A 25952-nucleotide genomic window follows, 5' to 3' on the forward strand; every position below is an offset into this window, starting at 1 on the left:
TTTATTGTCCAAAAGACTTTATTACAAAGTAACAACTGTCATTGCACAAAAAAACTGTTCATTGTGGCCTGGCAACATCATAATTATCTAAAGCGGCAAATTGTCCATATATGCCAGACCTGCAGTTTATATACCCAACTTTAAAGCAATATACGACCCGTGAATTCAAAGTTATTTACTTTGTCATTTGTTCCTAAAATGTGCACATGTTAATTAGCATTATATTATGTGCTAATATATTATATATTTGATCTTATAGGTGGCCACCTCAATCAACTAGTATTTTATATATATTTTTCATGTAAAATAATTTGTATTTGATTACCTCTTTTGAAACAGTTTCCATCCTTTTGCTATACATGTGCTCCCCTCCATGGTGTATTGGATATTGTATTTTTAAATTACCAGCGCAGCCTTCATATTTCCCTTTGGATATTCTATATCAGGGCTGAAGCAGTCAGGTCAGATTTACACACTCACAGTTCCTGATCTCTACATCTACTCAGCTGCTGTCTGTACTTGAGCCAGCCTGTCCCCTGGGACCAGCCAACAATGAGCTGAGCTTATCTACCGACTGGCCCCTCCTCTCCTGTCTCCCAACCCCTCCTCTCCTGTCTCCCAGCACTCGTCTGTCTCCTCCTGGCCAGCATCCACTCAGCCTCCTGCCAGCTCCACCCACTTAGAAACAGGCAAGTGCCTTGATTTGGAGAAATAATTATATGTTCCAGTGTGGCTTTGGCACTAATTTGTGTATGTGTTTACAGTATGTGGGGGCTGTTTTTTTCTTAATTATATATGTGTTTATGGACTGTGTTTGTATGTGAGTGTAGGGAAAAAATATGTGTGTGGCATATGTGTGTGAGGGGCTGGGGGCTAAGTATCTCTATGTGAATAGACTGCTCCTTTTGTTCTATGGAGAGCATGTAGATTTGTTATATACAGTTCCAAAATACCCTTTATATCCAAAGAATTAATGCAAAAAAAGACTTTCAAAAACATATAAAAAGTTTAGCAGAAATACCTAAAGTGTATGTACTGTATAATCCAGCATCTACAGACATACTATCCGGGCACACATGTGCTGTGACACTTGTGCAACTGAATACACAGCTGTGTCTAGCCTTAGCCCAATGTATTTCCTGTGGAGGCTTGTGCATATTCGCCACTATGCTATTACTGGTGCCTGTCCTTGTGTTTTCCTCCCATGTTCCTATAGATTGTGAGCTTACAGCAGGACCCTCCTACCTCCAAGTCTGTCTGTTGTTACCCAGTTTGTTTTATCTCTGTCTACAATTGTAAAGCGCAACGGAATCTGCTGCGCTATATAAGAAACTGTAACGGAATCTGCTTTGCTATATAAGACACTGTAATCGAATCTGCTGCGCTATATACGAAACTGTAACGGAATCTGCTGTGCTATATAAGAAACTGTAACGGAATCTGCTGCGCTCTATACAAAACTGTAACGGAATCTGCTGTGCTATATAAGAAACTGTAAATAAATAAATACTAGGGCGTTCATTGGCAAAGCCATGGACGTGCGGTGAGGTAAATGGCTGAGGTGTCCCTGGCAAGTATCAGAGCCAGATTTGCTCAAAATTTATGAGCCATAGGGTGCATGTGGGCATTATACACAAGTGCAGCAGTATGTACTTCTGCAGATTCGCTGAGTATTAAAAAGAGATGTGCGGAAAAGGTAGCCAGGTGAGGCACTGCCTCACCTGCCATAGATGTTTTACTCCAGAGTTTTGACTATACAGATTATTAGAATAATAAAAATAAGATTTTTAAATATATTATTTGTATTTTTGACATACTTTATAAACTCAAAACTCCAGCGTATACTTTAGTATGACAGGAAAGGCTGTGCCTCACCTGCCTCACAAACTTTTTGGCAGGGGGGAGCAAAATTTATAGTTACGCCACTGTGTATGCGCTATATAAATAACTGGTAGTAAATAGCAATAATAATAATAATAATAATTATCTATCTGCAGAAAGCTAAATAACAAAGATTATATTCGTAATAAATTATCTTTCTTAATATAACTGGAAATAAGTAAAATAAGCATTGGGGGAGCACATCAAATATACTGTACAGTATGTAATCAATCGGAAATAGTTTAGCCTATGGCGTTTCAGTAAAATACTGTCCTGCATAACTGTCACCATTCAAATACAAATCTGGGGGAAGAGGTGAATAAAGTGTTTGGCAGCGCACATGAACCAGGGGGTGTTCACAGGAATTCTATTACTTCAAAACAGACCCTGTATTTATGTCAATCTGTAATATCAGTCTGTTTGGAGAAAAAGAAACTGTGACCACACACCTGTATTCTGCTCAGTTGTTGTCCCGCATCATTACTGTGCTAGATGAGTGAGATTATTCAGAACATATTGCCTATCACGCAATGCAGTAGAAGATATTTGCACATAAAGTGATACAGGCTGTGCTATACGTTACCTAGTACTCACTTTCATTTTATAAATTGAGCTGCCGCTGAGTCAACTGTGTTGGATTCTGATGCATACAGTTATACTGTTGGATTGCTTTGAAATACATTAAAATAGAGATATATAGCATTACAGAGGCAGAGAGAATCCGGTCAGGGCCAGCTACAGAGACCATAGTATTACGGGTGAGTATCCATTATCCAAATATCCCTTATCAAAATTATTCCTTATCCATAGTTTCCAGAATGCATTTTTTTTTTGGTAAAAGCACTACTGGGGACATCTGTACCTGGCACTAAATATGTGCAAGAAAATTATTGGCATTCACATTCAGTGCCTGAGATAGGACACAACCTTTGTTTCATGTTTTGACACCTAGGCCCTTATTCAGATCTGATCGCAGTACAAATGTGTTCTCAAAACAGGCAAAACCATGTGTACTGCAGGTGGGGCAGATGTAACATGTGCAGAGAGAGTTACATTTAGGTGGGGTGTGACAATGCAGTGTAAAAATAATGCAGCCAGTATTTACCCTGCACAGAAACAAAATAACTCAAACAAATCTAACTCTCTCTATACATGTTATGTCTGCCCCACCGCATTGCACATGGTTTTGCCCATTTTGAGAACAAACTTGTTCTGCAATCAGATCTGAATAAGGGCCCTTGTTTCATGCACAAATAAAATATATGGTACTTATATGTTAGTTGGGCGCCCACTAAGCTATTTGCTTAGTTTTACTATATGGCAATAAATTATTATGCTTGTAGGTAGCCCAATGTGTGTATTTTCTATTGCATTTCTACAGGATTATTTTATTATGCTAATTTGCCCTGTGTTGGCTAAATGACAATTGTGCCTCTTGTTTTATTCTGTTCATTTTTTTAACTGGTCGAATTGCCAACAGATAGCCTTGCTATCAAGGTTGCTTGTGATATGAAAAAATGGTACTTATGTATTATCTGGGCTCCCATGTTAAATGCACCCCATTTTTTCATACCCCTACTATCCAACTACACATGGAGTTGATTTTATATAGTGTGGCGAGCGCAGCGAGCCACCATGCCCGAAGCGTGGCGAGCGCAGCGAGCCCCGCGAGGGGACGCGGTCTTATAAGAAAAACGGGAGCCCAGATATTACATAAGTACCGAAAAAATATCAGGCACTCCCAAGTCAGGTAAATATTTTTTACCATATTTTGAGACACAGATTTTAAAGTACTAAGGGTGAGATTTAATAGGATTAGAGATTCAGATAGTGAGAGATTTTGGTGAGAAATCTCCATTTGTTTTAAAAGCGGCAATCATTTACACTACAAAATCAAACTGGTTTAGCAGTATAAATGATTGCTGCTTTAAAAAAAAAATTCTCACCAAATCTCTCACTTTCTGATTCTCTCTTCCTATTAAATCTCTATGTTATAGATCCTACAAATATCTAATAAAAATGGAATAATAGATATAAGGAACATCAGAACTAAGGGGGTTTTCTGGTTCACTCCTTCTGGCAAATTCCTTCTTAGATGGACAAAACCATGTGCACTGCAGGGGGGGCAGATGTAAAATATGCAGAGATAGTTAGATTTTCACAGGTATACGCTCGCTGCGATCGCCACACTATATAAAATCAACTCCACACCGACGTGGATAGTGGGGGTATGAAAAGGTCGGAGGACGCGTACCGCCGCCCCTCGCGTTATAATGGCCCGCGACTGACGCGATCAATGCAATTTTAACTTTAAAAATCATTTAACATTATTCTCTATGGGAAAATCGCGTTGATCGCATTGGTCGCATCGCGGCCCATTATAATGGGCCAAGATGGACGCGATCAACGCGATTTTCTCTTTTACTGGCAAATAAACTGGTGATTGACAGAAAATCGGGTCCATCGCGTCGATCTAATGCCTAAAGTACCTTAAACTTAAGGCATGCGATCAACCCGACGGGCGCCGTGCTAGGAAACAAGTACCAAAAATGTATTTAAATAAAGGCTCATGGGTGGAAATAATTCTTATAATCATTTTGTATTCTTACACCACAGCTCAGAATGCTGCATATTTTATGTCTCCTAAGAGGAATAACAAGAGCTACTATGTATTCTAAATATGGCACATCTCTTGCATCTACTTGCATCTACTCTATTAACTCACCAGATGCCATTGGCTGAATTGAACAACCTATACAACTGTACACGCAAAGGGATACATGTTATTAAACTAGCGAGATTAAAAGATAAAACTGTCAAGAGTTCACTATGTTCTTGTTTTGCCTAATTGTTTATTTACTGTGTAATTGACCAGCGCCTGGTGGCACCATATAAATAAAGAATAATAATAATAGCCATTGACTAAAAGCAGGTGTATAGAGAGTACTGATAACCCTGGCCCAGACTAGACTGGGGGCCTGGATAGGGGCCCAGGCCTACCATGGAAGAGGTGGAGTACCCTCTGCTAGGATCAGACCATAATGAAGCATACTATTTGTAATAAACATGTGAATGTATTGCCACTGCCAGATTTCCATGGTTATCCACATGTCCTCTAGCCCCCAGGGTTGCTGTGTATCTCCTGGGCACTGAACATAAGGCACCAATTTGTTTTAAGGTAAAACCTGGTTGGTTAGCAGCTATATCTTGTCCCCGGAATTTGGAACCTTTTACATATATTCAAAAAATGTTACATTGGTTTTCTGCACATGTAATGTAAAGCGAAGAGGATTTCTGTATTTGAGAGTTTATCTTTTATTGACCTACAGTATGAATACAGCATAATAATGTAATCAGTTGATGTATTTCTGACTAAGGTTCTTTATGGTAAATGTCTGTACTGTATTTGCTATGACGTAATTAAAGAAAACTCAAAATACTGCCAGACATAAGTGTAATTGCTATGTACCCCCCCCCCCCCACACACACACACGTCATATGGGTTACATGTACAACATTTTATTTATGCATAAGGGTACATCAGAAATAATGTCATGAGACATTCTTTAATATTCATGTCAAAACCACAGGCCCCATAGTACTGTAGGTACATGTGGGATGTCTTAATTGAAAGGGTGTGTCATAGATCATAGTTACTGAGATGTTCTCTTATGCACATACTCTCTATGTTGATGTAGATCACAGATGCAGTGAGCCCTGGCTTGGATTTCAGATGGTATTATATAAGTAAATATAGGCTTTGTATTCTATAGCAAATTTTACATCTAAAGTTTATTTGAGAGTAAAAATTTGGGTATGAACATTTTTGCCATTACTGCAGTATCTGCGGTAAATCTAGCAATCAGTGGATTTCTTATTAACTAGAATACATTAAATACTTTTTTCAAATTAAGATAATACTGTACGCACATACAATATGAGAAGGAAGTGTGGGTGACTGTACAAACATTGTTACATACACATCTGTTATTTCTTATTATTACAGCAGAAAGCCATATTAAATTAAGCCTAAAACACGTTACCATTAATGTCAAGCAGAACTGAATCTAGTTGCATTACTGATAATGGGGATGAAGTCAGGACCTCCCAACCCTCTTACAAAGTTATACTGTGCTGCTTCCATAAAATTCATACCCCTTGAGTAATGTTTGACAGAAATGTAAAGTTCACCATCTGGACCTACTATAGAGCCTTATGGTATATTGAATCATTAAATTATGTCAGTATAGGTTGGTTTGTTTCTACCCAGTTTGTTTAATCACTGTTGCTTCCAATTGTAAAGCGCAAAGGAATATACTGCGCTATATAAGAAACTGTAAATAAATAATAATAATGAGATTACTTAAGCAATGCATACATGTACAGGACCATGGACAGCAGCCCTTTTATATTATTAAAAGCCAAAAGTGTTTTGACAAATACTTCTGAGAACAATGTATAGTCATCATTTTCTCTAGTATCATTGATAATTAAACAACAACAATGTTACAAAAACCAGATGATGTACTGTTTTTCACTAAAAACATATACAGTAGTATGAAACAATTTTTTGGGACACCGCTAAGTCCTGTTTTCTGTCTGTAAAATATGTACATTTGTACTGTACATGTCTACAGTACATTCCCACCAATGGCTCATGGCTGGGATAAGTATAGGGGTGGAGGATGAGAGACCCCTACATTACCCATTTTTACACAAAGGGGTATCCAGTTTTTCATAGTAACTGCCAGCACAGAGACAGCCTCCTTATCTCCGGCAGTGCAGTAGACTCTGGAATTTTGGCAGAGTCTACTGTACATGTGCAGGTCTCTGAGAACATGGCACTCGTGCCACATTCTCAGGGACACATTTATTGCATATGTGTGAATCACCGTAAAATGGCTTCAGCTGCAATTTTCCCAGTGACTTTTGCAGCACCTGATCAACGTAGAGGTGAGTATGATTACAGTGTCACCATACACCTTGCACCATTATAGATATGCTAGTGCATCAGCTTATTCCCAGATGTCAATCAAATCCCCAAAAATACTTAGGGTTGTAATTGGATATGAAAAAAAAAGTGCAAATAAAAGAATAGAAAAATGCCCTGTTTTTTTGCAGCAGAAATTTCGGGGGGGGGGGGGGGGGGGGGGGGGGATTGATTGGGTACCGGCAAAAAGTAAGATTATCAGTGATGTATTATAAAGGTAGCTGGATGTATGTGATTTCTTCTGCCTATGCAATAGGTTGAAAAGACTATTTTTGAGTATGGATTTTTGTATTTCATTATCTCTCACCTAGGTATCCATCTCAGAATGTACACATACTGTATTTGGATTAACAATATGCTGTTGCCTTTAATTCATAAATGAGCCCAGTTCCCCAAAGAAATTGAACATTTAATAATACTGATAATTTCACATTTAAACAAAAATATATTGATATAAACAGCAAGATGTCAAATATTGGAACAAACATAACCTGTTTTTGTCATGGACTGAGCTTGTGGATCTGTTCCGGATGGTTGATCTGGTACTGGCGGGATGGCTGGAGTAAATATAGTTGGGTGAATGTATTGTCTTCTCATAGACGGAACCCCTAAGGTGTTGGCTCAACTTCCACATGGAGGCACGGAGTTTAACCGGGCAGCGGTTTTCACCAGGGACCCCCGCAAGGGGATTTGAACTTTGCGGCGTCTGCTCGGCAGGTCACGGCCCTCCAAAGGAAGTACCTTAGATATCCTGGGTGGCTGAAGTTACTGTGGATTTAACTGTAGCGATGCAAACTTGGTGTGAAAACGTGACTTGGTGACACTGGGGCGGCACACTTGCCGTATAACGTAAATTGAAGTAGACCAACTGGTGAGATAACGAAAACTGAAAGTAGCTCACTTGGCGTAGAAACGTAAACTGAAGACGGGCCACTTGGCATAAACTGAAACTGAGGATCAGGACCAGCAGATGGAGACGTGGCAGGAACTAAGAACTTAAGACTGGAGTGAACCTGTTGGGAGCATACTCTAAGGACTCTGGGAAATTGCACCAGCGACAGGAAGCTCCAGGTCCTGGCGTCTTATACCTCCTGCAGGGCTGCAATTGGCCCCAGCCGCCAGCAGAGGTCAGAAGAGACCCAGAAGTAGCACTCAGAAGAGACCCAGAAGTTGCCCTCCTTCCCGGAGGCAAGATGGTGGGGCCCATACCTGGAGCCGACAGCGGATGCACCGCACCCACGGGGAGACTTCATAGCCACCCGCTACCCATCGGAGTCCCTCAGCCGCCTATTGAAACAGCAGAGGAACCTTAGTCGCTGGACAGGTAAGTATGGGGGCACCCGGCGAGCCATCTCCTTTGCTTGGGTGCATTGGGAATCCAAGTGGAAGTGGTCCTAGAAAATATTCCAAAAAGTGTCCCCCTTACACACCCACATCACAGCCTGCCACCTTCTACCCCATGCATGGGGAGCCTTTGGCCCTACAGCTGTTGTTGCACATCCCAGCATGCCCTGCTATATTTTTGCTATTTAGAAATACTAAAACTGTTGCAGGGCATGCTGAGATTTGTAGTTCAACAACAGCTGGAGGGCCAAAGGTTCCCTCTATCCCCTAACACACCAACACCAGCAAAGCACCCTCTACCCCTTAACACACCCACACTACCAGTCTGTCACCCTCTGCAGATCTTCTGGTTAGTTACTATTGCCGATCCACTCCTGCCTGTTTGTATTTTTGCTTTCATTGATAACAGTTATGCAATAGACATAGCATTGAACTGAAGTAACTTGTCATTGCCATATATTCATTTCTGTAGCGTCAGACTTGTATAAACAATAAATTAAGTGAAACACTTTTGAACTGTATCACTGTAAATATTTGTCTTTAGGTCATTTGGTGGCAGTGTCATTGTCATAATATGTCTCACATTTAGTGACCATTTATTTATTATCTAACTACAGTGAAATATCAGACAGCTCATTAGCAACCAAAGATTTTGTTCTTTGGAGAAAAAAAAGTCTAAACGATATTTAATTACTTTTTCATTTGAATTATAATTAACAATGATAAATTACTTAATAAACACTTTTATGTAATCATTTTATAGTGTGTTTGGTCAATGTTAAATGAACTGCCTTGATATGGGCAGGTATAGAAAAACACGTAATCCACCAGATCATTGCAATGGGCCTGATTCAGGTTAATTCGCAAAGCACAAAGTACATTTGGTTTGCTAATGGCAAAACCATGTGGGGCAGATGTAAAATTTGGGTGAGTTATTTTGTTTCTGTGCAGGGAAAATAGTGGCTGCTATATTTTTTGCTCTGCAATATAACGATCAGTTAGAAGTACACACCTGACCTAAATCTAACTCTCTCTGCACATGTTACATCAGCCCCACCTTCAGTGCATATGGTTAATGAATGAATCCGAATCAGGCCCAATGTTCACAGTAGCCAGAAAAAAATCTAAATATTACTGTACTTTACAGAGGTAGGGTGGCGATGGGGACCGGCGGTGGCAGCAGGGGAGGTGGCGATGGGGACCCGGGGGAAGCTCCGTTGCCACGGGGTGCGTGTGCATCGCCCCATGGTGGGAGCTGGCGGCTGGCGAAAATTTCACCAGCCCCTGCCTGGATGACAGTGGCTCCGTCTGTTTATCCTTATTCTTTAGATTATAGGGTTATACCACTTTCAGACCTGCGACTTGCCAATTTGCTGAATTACACAACTATTGCTTCAGTCTGAAAAGTCAACCCAGGTTGCAAATCCAGGGTCTCCGACCATGGTAAAGAGCAGGGTTGGCAACCAGGGATTTAAGACCCCGGTTGACCCTTTCACACTAAACAAATTACCAGATAAAACTGCTTCACAAGGTAATTTGATGTCCGGTGTGGAAGGGGTGTAAAGTAATTATGTTGTAACACTTGTTAAAGGCTGGAAAGAGTTTGGGAGGTGATGGGGGGGGGGATTTATCATAGCTTCATAAGGTATAAAGTGGAGAGATAAAAAGTACCAACCAATCAGCATCTACCTGCCCTTTCAGGCTGTGTTTAAAAAATAACATTTACAAGCTGACTGGTTCATACTTAGGGGGAAATGTACGAAGTCTTGGAAAATGATTAAGTGGACTGGAATAAAGTACCACCCAATCAGCTCCTAACTGCCATGTTACATTCTGTGTTTGAGAAATGACTGGAGACGATCTCTTGGTATTTTTTTTCTCTCTCCACGCTACCTCTCCCCTAGACATGGTATACAGTATCTGCTACTTTAGCTCTCTCCCCTTTAACTCTCTCCAAGCTCTGATATATCTCCTTCTGGGTGATTATGTGTTTGGGAACAGGGTGACGTTTAAATAATAGGCAACTTATTTTATAATACAGCAAATTTTGCACTATTTTTGGATTGGTTGCTTTGGGCAACATCCCATCTTCAATAGATTTCTCATCTTAATAAATGTACTCCTGAGTGTCTTTATCACATACTTTGCAAGGCACCTGCCATGCCTGAGATGCTCTGTGATGAGTACAGTACCATATTTTTCTTTAAGTGTGAATCTTAGTCACATCACAGATGCTACAAAAACCCTTACAGCAAATGCAAGATGATGGGACGCGAAATTGTTTTACACATGTACAAAGTCATATATGGTACATGGCATAAGGAAAAGACACAGGTGCTCACATCAGAGCTATTTTTGCACCAATTCAGATCCTGCTGTAAACAGATGTACACAAACCTCAGCAGTGTACACTAGCAATGTCTTTCAACGCTTCTAGTTGTAAATAAGAGACCCATTATGAGCGACAAAAACGTTCAGTGTAGCCGAGTCGCACAGGACTTGGCACGCTTAGGAGGGCTTTTGGTGCTAGTTGAGCCAAAGAATAAAAGGACACAGCTGCAGTTCTGTGTATGGAGTGTTGGGTTGGGGCATGAAGGGAGAATGAAGTGATAAGGGTGTGGCCAACCACCACACAGGCTTAGATAGCTCCTATTGGCCAGTCGGACCCCGTTTGAATGTATCCTTCTCAGGGCAGTTTATCTTCAGGTATTCTATAGATTCGATTAATTCAGCACTTCTTTTTTATTACTAATCTCTTGTCAGCTTTATGTTGAAGCTTGACAAGCTGCTGAATTTAAAATGCATGTGTGCTTACTTCCAGCATTACAGATTGATATATAAATGTGGAACAGTGCTACTTTGACAGATTCTGTATAGTCAATTTTCTAAGTAATATACAGTATGTCTGTAAATCATTCATCAACATCATTTTAAATATTGCATTTGGCTTATTAGTACCTTCTTTTTACCCTAGTTTAATTATGTTTTAAATTGATTCGTTGTTGCACCTGCATTTGGCTTACAGGGTGCCAGAAAGGGCCAATTAAATACTGGCTTGCAGAACCATCTTTAGTGTCCTTCGGGCACTCTGTGGTGTCAGCTTTTTCATCCTGCAGGTGTGCCTGCTCTCTGATAGTACCACTAATGAGTAGACAGGTTATAATATGGTTCTGCTTAGTAATGATGTACTAAATAATTATTTAGAGATACAGGTTGAATGCTTTTTATCTTTTGTTTTCTTATAGCCTTTCATTTACATATAATTTTTCAGCAATGTTTTTATTATAGGGTGTATTAGAAATGTCAAAATGCACAAGGCTGACATTGACAAATGGAAAAAGTTGACACATAAAAATACATAAGCATGTGGATCCCTAATTGGTGTAGTGTGTACCCTCACATGGGGGGTTATTCTAGTTCATTCTTTCTGACAAAATCCTTCTTAGATGGACAAAACCATGTGCACTGCGGGTGGGGCAGATGTAACTTGTGCAGAGAGAATTAGATTTGGGTGGGGTTTTTCTTCAAAGTGAGATCTATATTGCAGTGTAAAATAAAGCAGTCAGTATTTTCCCTGCACAGAAACAAAATAACTCACCCAAATCTAATTCTATCTGCACATGTTACATCTGCCCCCCTGCAGTGCACATGGTTTTGTCCATCTAAGAAGGATTTTGTCAGAAAGAATGAACTAGAATAAACCCCAAGGTGAGCGAAGTAGGGCAAGGTGCCTTGCTCTACTAGAGCTGTTCTTGGCACAATTTACTGAAAAAAATTTGAAAACTCATGACCTTTTCATGTGTCAACCATTGCCATCTTGACCTTTTGTCAATATTGACCTACTATAAACCCCCATTTTTCAGTTACTAACCTGAGTATAACAAGTTGTCAAAAATTGTTGTGAACACCTTTGGTGTTGCTTAGTATGTAAGGTAAGCTGTTAATTATTTACATTATCCCTGATGAAAATGTCCCTGCAATGCGGATTTACAGTATACATTGCAAATATGTATCATTGTGCTAAATTATATAAATGAAATAACGGAGTGATTTATACTGAATATGTAGCTAGAGCAGGCTTCCATGTTCGTGGGTAATATTTATTATTACCAGATATTAATATACTGCATATTCCATAGCACTTTACAAATACTATTTGGCCATTCACATCAGTCCCTGCCCCAGAGGGGATAAAAATCTAAGTTCCCTACCACATGTACACACACATACACGGGGCTCAGTATATGTGACCAGTGGTCGGGATGTCAGAAGATTGACAGCGGCATCCTGTTGAACACAATCATGATAGGGACTGGGTAATTATACTTGAACTCTCTTACGATTCCCCCCCCCCCCCCCCCCATCCTTTCTGCCTGTAGCCTATCCTTAACTCTAAACAGGGGTATTTTTTACCTATGGGCTGCAGGACTGCAGCACCCCCAGGTAGTGAAGCCAGATGCAGTCTGTGAGATTGCACTGGCTTCACTGTGACTGGTAGTGACTTCCTATTGGAAGTCTTACCTGCCAGTCACACAAGGCAGTCCCACTGGGAGGTGTTTTCTCCCTCTGGGATGCCTCTATGGGCATCGATAAAATACAGGGTCTGCATATGTGCAGTAATGAGGCCGATACTGCACATGCACCGGTCCCTGGCATCTGCAGTGTACAGATGCCAGGACCATTATTTTGTATCTATGGGCTGCTGCCAAAGCAGACCATAGAAGCTGGGGGCCAGCACATGCGCAGTACAGAGGTTGATACTGTTCATGTTCCAGTACTCTTCATCATCCAGTTGCTGGGCCCACAGTGGAGGCAGGGATCCCACTACAGCATCGGCTGTAGCGGGATCACCCAGGAGCAGAAGCAGTAGTGGCAGCGGCAGGGAGTGGGTTTCCCAGCATTGTGGCCAGCGGCAACCCCCTTCCTACTATAAAGTAGGAGCCGCCACTGACCCTAACTCTCCACATTAGTGCCTAACTTTAACATTCCCTCTTAGTTCCTAACCCTAACTTACCCTTTTAAGTGTCTATCCCAGCATCCCCCACAGCTTCTCTCACCAACCCTAAATTGTCATCATCCAGTGCTTAAACCTACCACCACCACTACTCCCCAGCTTAAGGCTATGACACCCCGCATACTTACGATCAATATGCCAGTAGTCGGGATACCAGCATCAGCATCTCCGCTGATGTCGGGGTTACGGCGTCAGTGTTGTGTTCCATGGTTTCTATTCTGGGGATGGTACAGATGGAGCCTTCTTCAAATAGCTTTCTCTGGATAGCCTTGGTGAGCCATGGCTCACCAAGGCCTATTGTTCTCAGCTGCATTACAATACATAGAACAATACAGTAGGGGATTAGCATAGGATTAAGTGGGACAGCTCTGGCTCAATTCATCCTATTAAAGGGCGAGATGACGATGGCTCTATCTGTATTTCAACAGCCAGAATCCCAATCGCTGGCATATTTACTGCATCCCCTTACACACTAAGGTATTTGAAAGCAATGAAAACTTGGTAGAATTGACACCAGTTTCCCATAATCGAGACCAGTTTCCCATAATTGTCCAATGGCCAACCAGTTTTGAGGATTTGGCTACACCTCTGTCCCCGACAGGTCAGACCCATCGCCGTCATGATGCACATGCTATTTAACTTCAAGGTTTATCTCTTTTAATCTCACTGTGAATTCTGATCCTGATTTTGTGGGACAAAATCCCACTGTGTTATTATTATTATTTTTATATCACAGTACAGTACAAAGTCATTTTGTTTTGTCTGATTTGTATTTCCACCATGACATAATCTACAATAGTTTTACGTATGACTGGTGTAAAGTAAGAGATTTTAACTAAATTGAATAAGAGTCAGCATGTATTCAGGATTTTCCTTAACAAATGATTTTGATAAGGGAGAGTAAAAGGGTCAATAAAGAGGTTCCCTGGAACATAGCATACATGATTAATCACAGCAGCTAAGCACTACTGCGCTAAATGCTGTTAAGTCAGGTAGCAATTACTGAGCGGTGCATTAACAAATGCATGGAACTCACTGTCTCATCACAAGAAAATGATATCATTTCTGTTTTACACTGAACAGGTGGCCAACAGAGTCCTTCAAGTACACTGTAAGCTCTGGAACTAAATGAAACTTAATGACAAAATCCTCAGAGTAAGAAGAAAAATTGAGAGGAGAATGTGATCCTCTGAAAAATGATTATGAACCAACAAATCACTTAGAACTATAGATTCAATATAACAGAATATGTGGCTAAAAGGTCCTGGGATTGTGGGTAATCAATAAAAGGCAAAAAAAAATTAATGTGAAAGACACAAATATAACTAACACTGGGAATATAAGCAACAGTCCTAATGCAAGTCTCTCTCTCTCTCTCTCTCTCTCTCTGCAGCTGATGTTACAATGTAGGATATAGTGCCATCTGCTGTGGAAATGAAGACCACAGTCACAAAACTACAGTACTGTAAACTGTACACAGCCCTGCACGTGTATACAGGTGTGTGTAACATTTCTTTGTGCAGTAAAGAATAATAGACTGGCATCAGACAATTGTATTCATATCACACAAACATCTAAGCCTTCTAAGGGTTATTGCAATCATTTAAGATTGAAGCCAATTTAAAACAAATGTAAAACAACTGCTATGAAATAAGAATTGGAAGAGAATTGCAACTAAACAGTAAAAATGGATCTGAAAAGAATTGAAGTCAATTTGAATACTAGTCACTGTTACAAAGTCAACTGAAATGTCCATTCGTGGAAGCACAGGAACATGTTTGATCAAACATAAATACATATTGTATGTTGCTTCTTTGCCCAGAATGGGTCTTTGCAATATTTACAGGAGTTAATCATTTTTTCCAGCCCCATTTGAAAGCATACCTCCCAACTGTCACGATTACAGCGGGACAGTCCCGATTTTCGGGTCCTGTCCCGCTGTCCCACCCGCGGCAGGCATTGTCACGCTGCGGGGGGTGGCAGTTGGGAGATGCCCCCCCCCCCCAATCTAATAGAATAGACGCTGTGCGCATGCGCACAGCGTCTATTCTCGTATGAAAATGAGGTCACGGCTAATTAGCATAAGCCGCCCCCTCATTTGCATACGCCCCGCCCCCTTTCGGGCGTGTCCCTATTTCTTCAACAAAGAAGTTGGGAGGTATGGAAAGGCATTCTATTCAATGTTAGTTGTGGACTTCTATGTGGACTGACCTTTGTGCTTCGATGCTAAAAGTTTGATGAAAATACAAATGCAATAGATTTTTTGTAAAGTTACAATTTTTTTGTGTTTATTATAGCTATAATGTCGTTGAAGTTTATGTTTAGAGTGTTTAAGTATCAGTAAGTTTTTTCTTAAAAAAATAAAAATAAGAATATGCAACAAATTTACCTCTAGGTCCAAAATTCTAATCTGGACCATTTGGAGATAATACTGATTACTTATGGAAATAAATGACTTGAAGAAGGATCAAAATCTCCTCAACAGATTTATCATTGTAATTTAGAACAATAGTGTTAATAGACTGGAAAACAGCCTAATCTGGAATTGCAATACTAACCTGGACCAATGATTTTGAGCTTTTATTGCTCCCTGAGGTCTAATTATTAAGCCGCTTTTGTATAGTATACTGCTGATGAATGTTACCAATCTGTCCTTGTCATCGATCTGAACTGTTATCACTGTACACACAAAAAACAGTCATTCCCTAACTGGTACATACTGTATGGTCAAATGTTTAATCAGTAACAAAATGGCATGGAACAAGTCATTGTAAGGAAAATGCAATATCATGTTTTAGCCATTGAATGGCCATATAATCAAAAGGTCATGTAATACGTGAAAAGTTACTTAGATTTGATCAGAATCTGTAGAGGTTGGTGAACACCATTGTTTGGCCTTCTCAGATAACAGTACAGATATGAAAGGAAAATAACTGTGCAAAAAGTAAATATCAAAGTCAGTCCCCTGATTCTCTTTACGAAAATTATACAGAGGTATCGATTTTACTCAGAGCCGTGTAGATCAGCGCATCCCTGCTATAGCGCCTGCTCAGTCACGACTGCAATTGCTTTTGATTCAGGAAGATAAAAAGATGCTATATCCAAAAATCCCAAGGAGCTCGCACCATGGTTGCCAGCTGTCAGTACATAAAAAGTAAAAATTGTAACCGTCAGTAAGAAAGGAATAGAACTAAAACAAAAATCCAATACTCTCCGTATATTACTAACTTTAACATTGTGTAAAGTTTTGTAACCTCTAACTTGTGGTGTAGTTCTTGACAAATTATTATGCAGGTTTCTGTTAAAATTTGCTGTAAACATTTTTTGTACAGTATATATGCCGGTATGATGATTTCAAGGATGACTGCTCAGACCCGAGGATTGAATTGTTTGTCATAAGGGGATCAGCATGAAATCCCAGCGGTCGGAATCCCTACGATTTAAATACCGATGCCGGAATCCTGAACACTGCAATGCCGACAAGGGGGAACCATGGCAAAACATGACAGAAATGTGGCAAAACATGACAAAATTTACATTTCAAATAATTACCCACTATATGTAGAATATTTTCCATTTTGTTGCCTATTGTAGTGGAGAGGACCAACCTTTATCTAAATATTTGACTGCGGATCAAGTTGTATTTACAGTACATACTTTATATAGCGATATCATAAGGCAAGCCATTGGTAGAGCTGTATAGAACACAGATAAGCATGTACAATGGACTTTGGGCCTTATTTTGATCTGATTGCAGTACAAATTTGTTCTCAAAATGAGCAAAACCGTGTGCACTGCAGGTGGGGCAAATGTAACATGTGCAGAGAGATTTAAATTTGGGTGGGGTGTGTTGAAACTGAAATCTAAATTGCAGTGTAAAAATAATGCAGCCAGTATTTACTCTGCACAGAAATAAAATAACTCACCCAAATCTAACTCTCTCTGCACTTTTTTACATCTGCCCCACCTGCAGTACACATGGTTTTGTCCATTTTGAGAACAAATTTGTACTGCAATCGGATCGGAATAAGGGCCTTTTTTCTTGTAATGGACAACAGGACAAGAACCGCTACGATGTTCATTAGCATATTGTCTACATTATAGGCTGTGGCCTTATATCCACTTACTGTATTAATAGTAGAATTGTATCTGGATATGGAAAAAAGTTAAAGGGCCAGATGTACTAAGCTTCAAAAGTGAAAAAATCGAGAGTAATAAACAACCAACCAGCTGCTGCCTCACATTTTTCAAACACACAGTCTGTGACTTGGAAGTTTGGAGCTGATTGGTTGGTTGTTAAACACTCTCCACTTTATCACTTTTGAAGCTTAGTGCATCTGGCCAAAAGTGTTTTATAATCTTTTGGAGCTACCTATAAAAGTAAGTAACATCTTTACATCCTAGAAGAAATACTAATGTAAGCTCTTCTTTCTAATGAAGGACGTACAGTAATATAACCATCAACCTTGATTTTTATGTACCGTATAGTATTAGGTAAAAGCATACTAATAATCATAATTATATACCATATGCATTATTTAACTCTATACGCAGCTGATACCAGTAACACATTTCTGGGGATAGCAGCCATAAAAGCCTCTTGCACGTCCCTCTGGATGACCTCTGTGCCCTTGTCTACTCTCTGTTTTATTTGATTCAGTTATATAATACTTTAGAATCATATACTGTAACTAGCAAAGCCTGCTCGAAGGTAAAGCTTCAAAAGCTAGTCTGCTGTCATGTGATTGCCTTTGTGTTTCTGTGTGTGGGATTGCCTGGTTCTGTAAGTGTGAGAGAGAGAGAGAGATGTAGATTCACTCATGTCCAGCAGATGGCAGTATTTTGGTGACACACGGACACTAGACATATGTATATAAGATGTGGTCCTTTATATGACATAGATGGGTGAAAAGTAAATGCTCTGATGATAAAGAAATATAAAATGTATTGCGGCAACACAGGTGCAGGATGACTGACCAGCAGTCAGAATCCCGAAAGTCATTACACCAACATCGAAATCCCGACCCCCTTAGAGAGAGAATAGAATAGGTGGCACGTGCAGCAAGCCACTGTGCCCCCAGCGTGGCAAGTGCAGCAAGCCTGTGGCTTCATTGCGCTCACCCCAGTGTCTGAGTCCTGGCAGTCGGGATTCCGACCTCGGGCTAATGACTGTCGTATTCTGGCTATCGGTGTGTTATACCACACCCGGCACCATGTGGTTGATGATTCAAGTCCAAAAGTACCGTATTGGCTTTTAAAAAATCGGTACTTGTTTAGTTTCACGGCGGTAGCATGGCCGCTGTGAACTTCCGCGTGCGGCGCTCACCAAACAAATCTAAAAGAAAGGAAATTAACTCTATGCCAACGTAGATAGTTCATACCCCTACTATCCACGTCGGCATAGAGTTGATTTTTGGCGAGCGCAGCGTGCCACCGAGCCCGCAGCGTGGGCAAGCGAAGCGAACCCCGCAAGGGGACTCACACGCACGGCCATGCTGCCGTCGTGAAACTACACAAGTACCAAAAAATCTTTATTAACAACTCAAATAACGTCACTAGTTGATGCAATGAGATTACAGTAGCTAAATATTCCATTATTTAAAAGTTTGACATAATGAGTGTGTTTGTGTGCTCTACTGATATGACAACTCATCAACTTTGTTTTGTAAATATAACAATATTGAACTACTGTAGAATAATAGACCACAATAATGGATTGAAATAAATACATAAACAAGGACAATCTTGCAGGAAGCGTTTTATCTAGATTCTGGATCAATGTCTAGTTTACATGTAATTATATCAGCTGTAGCAATGTTATTCACACTTAGTGGCTGATTCTGAAATAGAGGAAAGCAAATACAAGTACAGTAACTGCTCCCGGACAATGCATGTTGCACTGCATGTTGGGCAGAGAGAGTTGTTTTGAGAGAGACATGTCCTAATGCAAATCTTAAGCCCCATACACACTGGGTGACTGCAGTTCCATGCTGAGCGGAATGCTTAAGCACAGATCGCTCAGCACACATCGCTGCACACAATACGATGCACTTGCGATGTGTGCTAAATGATCTAAGCAGGATAGATATTGTATGCACTGTCTATCTCTGCTGATAACTAGGGGGCATACACACAGAGCGATCCATGCTTTATCTAATCAGATCGCTTAGAAAAATGCTTCCAATCACCCCGTGTGTATACCCAATAAGTTGCAGAGTAAAAATAAAGCATTCCTGGTCTACATACATAAATAGCCAGTATGTACTTTGCATGTAAAACAATAAATGTATTTGCAACCCTTAAATAAAAAAAAATATATATTCCCATAAATGTAATTGTACATACAGTACATACATACATATATACAGTATTTCCAGGGGTATGAACAGAACTTTGTGGACCCTACCGCAACATTTTGAAGAGGCCCTTGTTCAAAAGCTTCTAGAGTGCCAACTCTATGCAGCAGTTATTTACCCTTTCCCCATAACTGTACCCAAGTTCCGTTTATGAACCACAGTTGTGCCCAAGTATAACTCAATGTAGGGCTGCCAGTAAACATTATGCAACATAGCACCCCCAATTCACATTAAGGCATACAATGTCCCTGTTTCATATTATGTACCATTATAATGCTCTCCAGTTTGTTTTATAGCGCATTGCAAGCAGGTAAAAGGGATTAACTAGATATATTAACCACAAGGAAAAAGTTAATAAAAACCCCATACTGTATGTATCTAGCGATAGAGAAAAATGTATATCACACTTTTAACTTTGACAGGGAAGGTGGGCCCCTCTCAACTCTGGGCCCCATATCAGTTGTGCATTGCATAGAGTCCTATAGACGCTGTACACTATTTTCTACGGTATATCCAAAGCTGAATTAAACATTTGCTTTTTTGCTTGAGAAATTAAATAGAACTTTTGCATAGTATTTAGTTAATTTGGTTTGTTCAGAACTACAATATATTAAAACTAACCTCTAAGTATTTCTTAGGTATGACTCCATAACAAAGACAACCCTGAGATTCTAGCTACTTTGGAGGAACAGTATGTATAGTACAGGTACCTTTGGCAAGTCAGTCGGTTCAACTTCATTTGATCAAGTTAATTGTTTAGATTTGTAACAATTAATAAAACATTTGCTCGAAGGTCTAATAATGTGAAGTTAAGTTCCTAGACATTGTACGCTGCTCTCACAATCCCCAATAGAGATGTTTAGCAAATTCTAGTCCACGGCTGTTCATGGTGGATAATTGAAACTTAGATTGTCAAACATTGAGTACCATCTCTTGTAACATATGTCCAGCAAATCAGCACAGCTTTCTCCAACATCTGCACATACATTCAATAAGACAAGAGCATTTCTCATTTACTGAAACAGACTAAGGGGGAAATGTGTGAAGCAGAGAACAAGAGTGAAGAAGTGCGACAGTGGTTAGGGTAGCATTCTATAAAATGATAGTTATGAGCTGATTGGTTGCCATGGGTAACTTCTCCTCCGGTTCACTTGTCCATTATTTTCAGTGCTTCAAACATCTACACCGGAACACTCTACCAAAAGCATACTCAATAGTGCACATCCCTTTTTATGTGCATAATCTGTCAGTACCCACAGTACCCTTGATTTTGTGTTTACCATTGTACTAGCTTATATAAAGGCATTCTGTGGGATAATTATTTATCCCAAGGAAGGTTTGGATCCATCACAATATTTTTGTAATTCAAAAACACTTACAACTGGTTATGGGTCTGGTATTGGCACAGTTGAAGTGGATGGTTACTGATTAAACCCTTTAAGACTTCTGACCACTGGATACATGTACTCAGGGGTAGATTTATCAACAGGTGTATAACATTCTTTATTGATGCAGTTTCGCTTCACCACTTTATCGTGGTGAAGCTGCCCTGCATTTAGGCCAAATGTATCATACCATACATTTTTGTTATGGGAGTGCGTTATCCCCACCCGACGAGGATACGCTGTCTCCCATAATGGATGTGCGCTCCTCCCCGGCTGTGTGTTCTACGCATGCGCCGGTTTCCCTGACACGCGATGTGTCACCGGCACATGCGCAGTTTTCCATGTTTGGTGCCGCTTGTTGGTCTCCGGCATCTTCAAATTAAAACTGCGCATGCACCGGGAAATGTTCGCAGGGGGTGCTGTATACACGGCGCATGCGCAATTTTAATTTGAAGATGCCAGAGACCAACAAGCGGCCCCAAACATCACAAACAGACCCGCAGCGGCAGAAAATTATGGCGATATAAATAGAGGAGCGCCTGGCCAGCGGGAAGATTCATAAATAGGGTATGAGCCTGGAGCTTTGGAGCAATTAACAAATACACGTTAGCCCTCCACCCCCATACCACCGCACACTAATCCCCCGCATCGCGGGTTTCATAGATAAGGGGAGGCGCTAACCCCTACTTCAACGCACGGGGATAGCGCATATGCCCCTTATTGCCAGGTCATAAATCTACCCCTCAGTTTCAGAGCAGAAAAGCTTAACGTTTTTATAACATCATATGCAATATAAACAAATTTCAAAGCATAAATAAATCTAGATTGATTTTATATCCACGCAAGGGATACATTACAAGCACTGATTACTACTTTATTAAGGCTATTTGCTGATCTTAAACAGTATGAGAGCAATTGTCTCAAACCTGTAAATAGGCTAAAAGAGACTGTACCATACATTGTACAATAGATCATGCTGACGTTACGGGACAGCACTATCATAACCCTAATAACAGTGAAGTTATGGGGTCATGAACTTGGGTCATGTCTTTACTTAGTTACTCTCAGAATATACACATTGGGGGAATGTAATCAGGTGAGAGATGCAGAAAGTGAGAGATTTGGTAAGAAATCTCCAGTTTTTTAAAGCGGCAATTATTTACACTTCAAAATCAAACGGGTTATTTCAGTGTAAATGATTGCCGCTTTAAAAAAAAAACCCTGGAGATTTCTTACCAAATCTCTCACTTTCTGATTCTCTTACCCTTTTACAGTTCACCCATTGTCTCATATTTACAAATTGTTACAAATCAAACCAATACCCAACAGCAACTGCTACCCAAGTAAAATATAGCAATAACATCTGGCATAATAGCCATAAACACATTCATATTGCGAATTGACAGAACTTAGAGCACCAGCACTTGAGATCTAATATACTTTTTGACAATTTACATATAAAGACCATACATCTATGTCTGTGAATATTGCATTCTATACACAATATAATTTCTATATAAGACCATACATCTATGTCTGTGAATATTGCATTCTATACACAATATCATTTATATATAAGACCATATATCTATGTCTATGAATATTGCAATCTATATACACATTATAAATAAAGTTGCAGCCTAAGATATATAGGATAATGTACCAAGCATGTTGAAAGTCACCAAGGAGTTCCGTTCAACCGCACAAAGTAACTAATACTTTCAATTAGACCTTGCATGGAGAGCATGTTTCTTTATAATAAACAAGTTTGCTAAATGAGCACAGCTGTAATGACATCAGAACTCTGATTATAAATGACATCAGAGCTCAAAGATTCTACAACAATTAGATACATAAGTTTTTATGTGTATTTTAAAATATAGTATTTTAAAAACAATGGGGTCTATAAACTTACACTTCAAGAAAGACAGTGGACAGAGATAAAGTACAAGCCAATCAGCTCCTCACTGACATGTTACAGACTGTGTTTGACAAATGACTGCTAGAAGCTAATTGGCTGGTCCTTTATCTCCATTCACTTTATCACTGTCCGAACCTTAGTACATAGACACCCTGTTGTATTTAGTTCATTATTGTCATCAAGCTCCTTCAAATCGGTTCCTGGGTCTTTTAAATAATTAAACAATGTCTATCAGTATTTATCAGGACTGTATCTGGGACCTTTATTTAAGCAGATTCCATGACTATTTAATAAGGAGATGGAGTACTATATTATCATTTTATAAGTTGAAGGAATAATGGGGCAGATGTATTAAGCCTTAACAAGAGATAAATGCAAGTGGGATAAGGAGAGATAAATGCCCAGCCAATCACCTGCTAACTGCCATGTTACAGGCTGTGTTTGAAAAAAGTCAGTAAGGAGCTGATTGGCTGGATGTTAATCTCTCTTTATCACCCTTGCATTTATCTCTTGTTAAGGCTTAATACATCTGCCCCAGTATGTACAAATGAAAAATGAATATAGGTAGTAATGAAGCATATTAGCCAAGCACTGTCAGAAGCATAACATGCAGAACAAATGAGAATTCCCAATTATTATGCCTATTTCAATCAATTACACTACAAAAGGGGAAAAACTGGCTGCTCATCACTGATATATCTTCTGCCAAAACCCCTCTGCCTGTAACTTTTCTGCAGAAAAAGAACTTGGCACTAAGTTTACAAAGCAGCTAAAAATACCCAATTGTGTCCATTAGTCTATGCAGTTCTGTGCAGTGACAGTACATATACATATTACAAACTAGACACAGACAATGCAATAATGCTAAATATTTACAGTTTCAAGGTTTCAAATATAGAAACAATATCCATGCACTTGAGTATTGAATATCTTGGGTTGACTAAAATACTTAAATACAATTATGCATTCCGTAAACGTATGCTTGACATACTTCATGACGTACAATAAGTCAGCAGCAAGAACAATACCAAATGATCTTTTGTTGACATCTTTAAAGATAATTGACTTGTATAATTCCCCAATCAAGCTCTATCTCAATACAATATTTAATCAATGTAATAGGAATTGTAAATACTTATATAGAAAGCAAAGTATACCACAGGAGATGAAAAGTTGCTATGTCTATGTTCTTTTTCTTAAGTTATAGATTGCCTCTAATTTGCATAAAAAATAAATGCAATAAAGGTTTCTCTATCCCAGCAGACTAGCAGATTAACGTTTTCATCATATATCAAGCCTACCAAGTAATCCCATCAATTGCAGTGAAAGTCAATTATTTTAAATAGCTCGTTTCAAGTGACTAATGGGAGGTTAGACAATCTATACAGTGTATTAGTCCAGCAGAGAAAGTACAGTAACTTCCATGTGTCTTACCTGATCTCCTCCATCAGTGGATTTCAGGAGCTGTTTTTCCTTGTACAGAGACCAAAGACCAATATTGGGTAGGAATATCAATGCCACTGTGAACAGCAAAGCCATCTGAATAAACCTTTTCTGTTTCCTCTTCATGACAGTAAGCGTGAGGGTGCAACAGTAGGTGTGTGGGTGCAACAGTAGGGGTAAGGGTGCAACAATAGGGGTAAGGGTGCAACAATAGGTGAGAGGGTGCAGGTAGTGCTGGGAAGTGAATAATCCACAGAGAGCCCTAGAGTGTGGGTGATGCTGTGAGAGTCTCCAAACTTTCACAGCACTTTTAGGTGATTCTGACACCTGCAATCTAAGGTACAGCTAACACCTCACTGCTGCCACTGTTACTGAAGTGATTTCCACAACTGTAGATCCCCAGTAGTGTTATAAGGACACACATAGAGCAGATACTAGCGTCAATCCAAAGGGATAACTGATGCTTCATTGAAAAACGCCTCCTGTAGTATTACGGTGTTAGCTGGCGGAGATGAACAGTGGGGACGTATAATCATTCCTATTGGAGATGCAGTTCATTGCTGAAACTTTTGCAATAGTCCGGAGTGAGGGTATGCACAGGTGGGTGCAAGTGGCTGAAGAATGAGTTGCTGGTCTTCAGGTAGAGATCCAGACCCTGGTGTACATCACACATTGTCACTCCATACCAGTTTAATGCCACCCTTTACCATGATGCTGTGCATTCTCCTGACCCATCACCAAAATACCTGCTGCTGGTCATGCCTCTGTGATGCTTCCAGCAGGATTGATATAATACTTCCCTGGTATTCCTAGCGGTGTGTTCTGCACAGACAGCCAGGTGTGCTGCTCCCACAGCAACCTCTCTCTTGGATAGATACTCCAGACCCCACTGGTGTAAAAAACACGTGGATGTGCTCTAAAGCGTTGGTTGCAATCCCTCCCAGTCCCACTCTGCTCTATAAACAAGCCGGGAGCTGGAGAGAGCTGGAGGGGAGGAGGGTGATGATGATGAGGAGGGGAAGGTGGTGCAGGGAGGATCTAGCTGCTGTCACACTGCACCGTCCCTGTAACCAGCAGCAGCAGCAGCACAGATCATTTCCTCCGGAGCAAGCCTAGGCGATGGGAGAATGTCAGGAGCCCTCTGGCTGCTCCGCCCGCGAAGGACTCCAACTTTCAGGCTGCTGTCCCCAACTTCAGCAGCGGTGTGAGCGGCCGGGTGAGCGGAGCTCAGTGCTGGGAGCTGCTTGTCCCTTGTCCACGGCTCTATGCAAGCAGCAGATACTGTACGTTCTCCCTGAGCCGCTGCTGGTGCTGATGCTGACACGGAGGCTGATGTAGGAGTGGAGGAGGGGGAGTGGGTAACGGGAGCTGCTATCACTGTAACTACTCAGGCAGCTGCCTGCTGTACCCTCACTGCCGGGGAGGATGCAAATGTGCCTGGGCACCGACATGTGCCATGTCTAGCATATGCTGTATATATATATATATATATATATATATATATATATATATATATATATATATATATATATATATATATATATATATATATATATTGTATATACATACATATACACAAACACACACACACATTATATGTATGTAAATCTGTGTATTA

General features: G+C 40.2%; 1 protein-coding gene across 1 annotated transcript in view; it reads right to left on the minus strand.

The window, feature by feature from the left end:
- GALNTL6 (polypeptide N-acetylgalactosaminyltransferase like 6) overlaps positions 1–25673 on the minus strand; it is a 1179186-nt gene extending 1153513 nt beyond the window's left edge. Inside the window, exon 1 of the mRNA XM_083170927.1 lies at positions 24326–25673. Coding sequence (XP_083027053.1) covers positions 24326–24460 — 135 coding nt within the window. The 5' untranslated portion in view covers positions 24461–25673. The remainder of the gene's footprint in view (positions 1–24325) is intronic.
- Between the last annotated feature and the right edge of the window lie 279 nt (positions 25674–25952).

The sequence above is a fragment of the Crinia signifera genome, chromosome 1 (assembly GCF_055691185.1).
Source record: "Crinia signifera chromosome 1, ASM5569118v1, whole genome shotgun sequence".
NCBI lineage: Eukaryota > Metazoa > Chordata > Amphibia > Anura > Myobatrachidae > Crinia > Crinia signifera.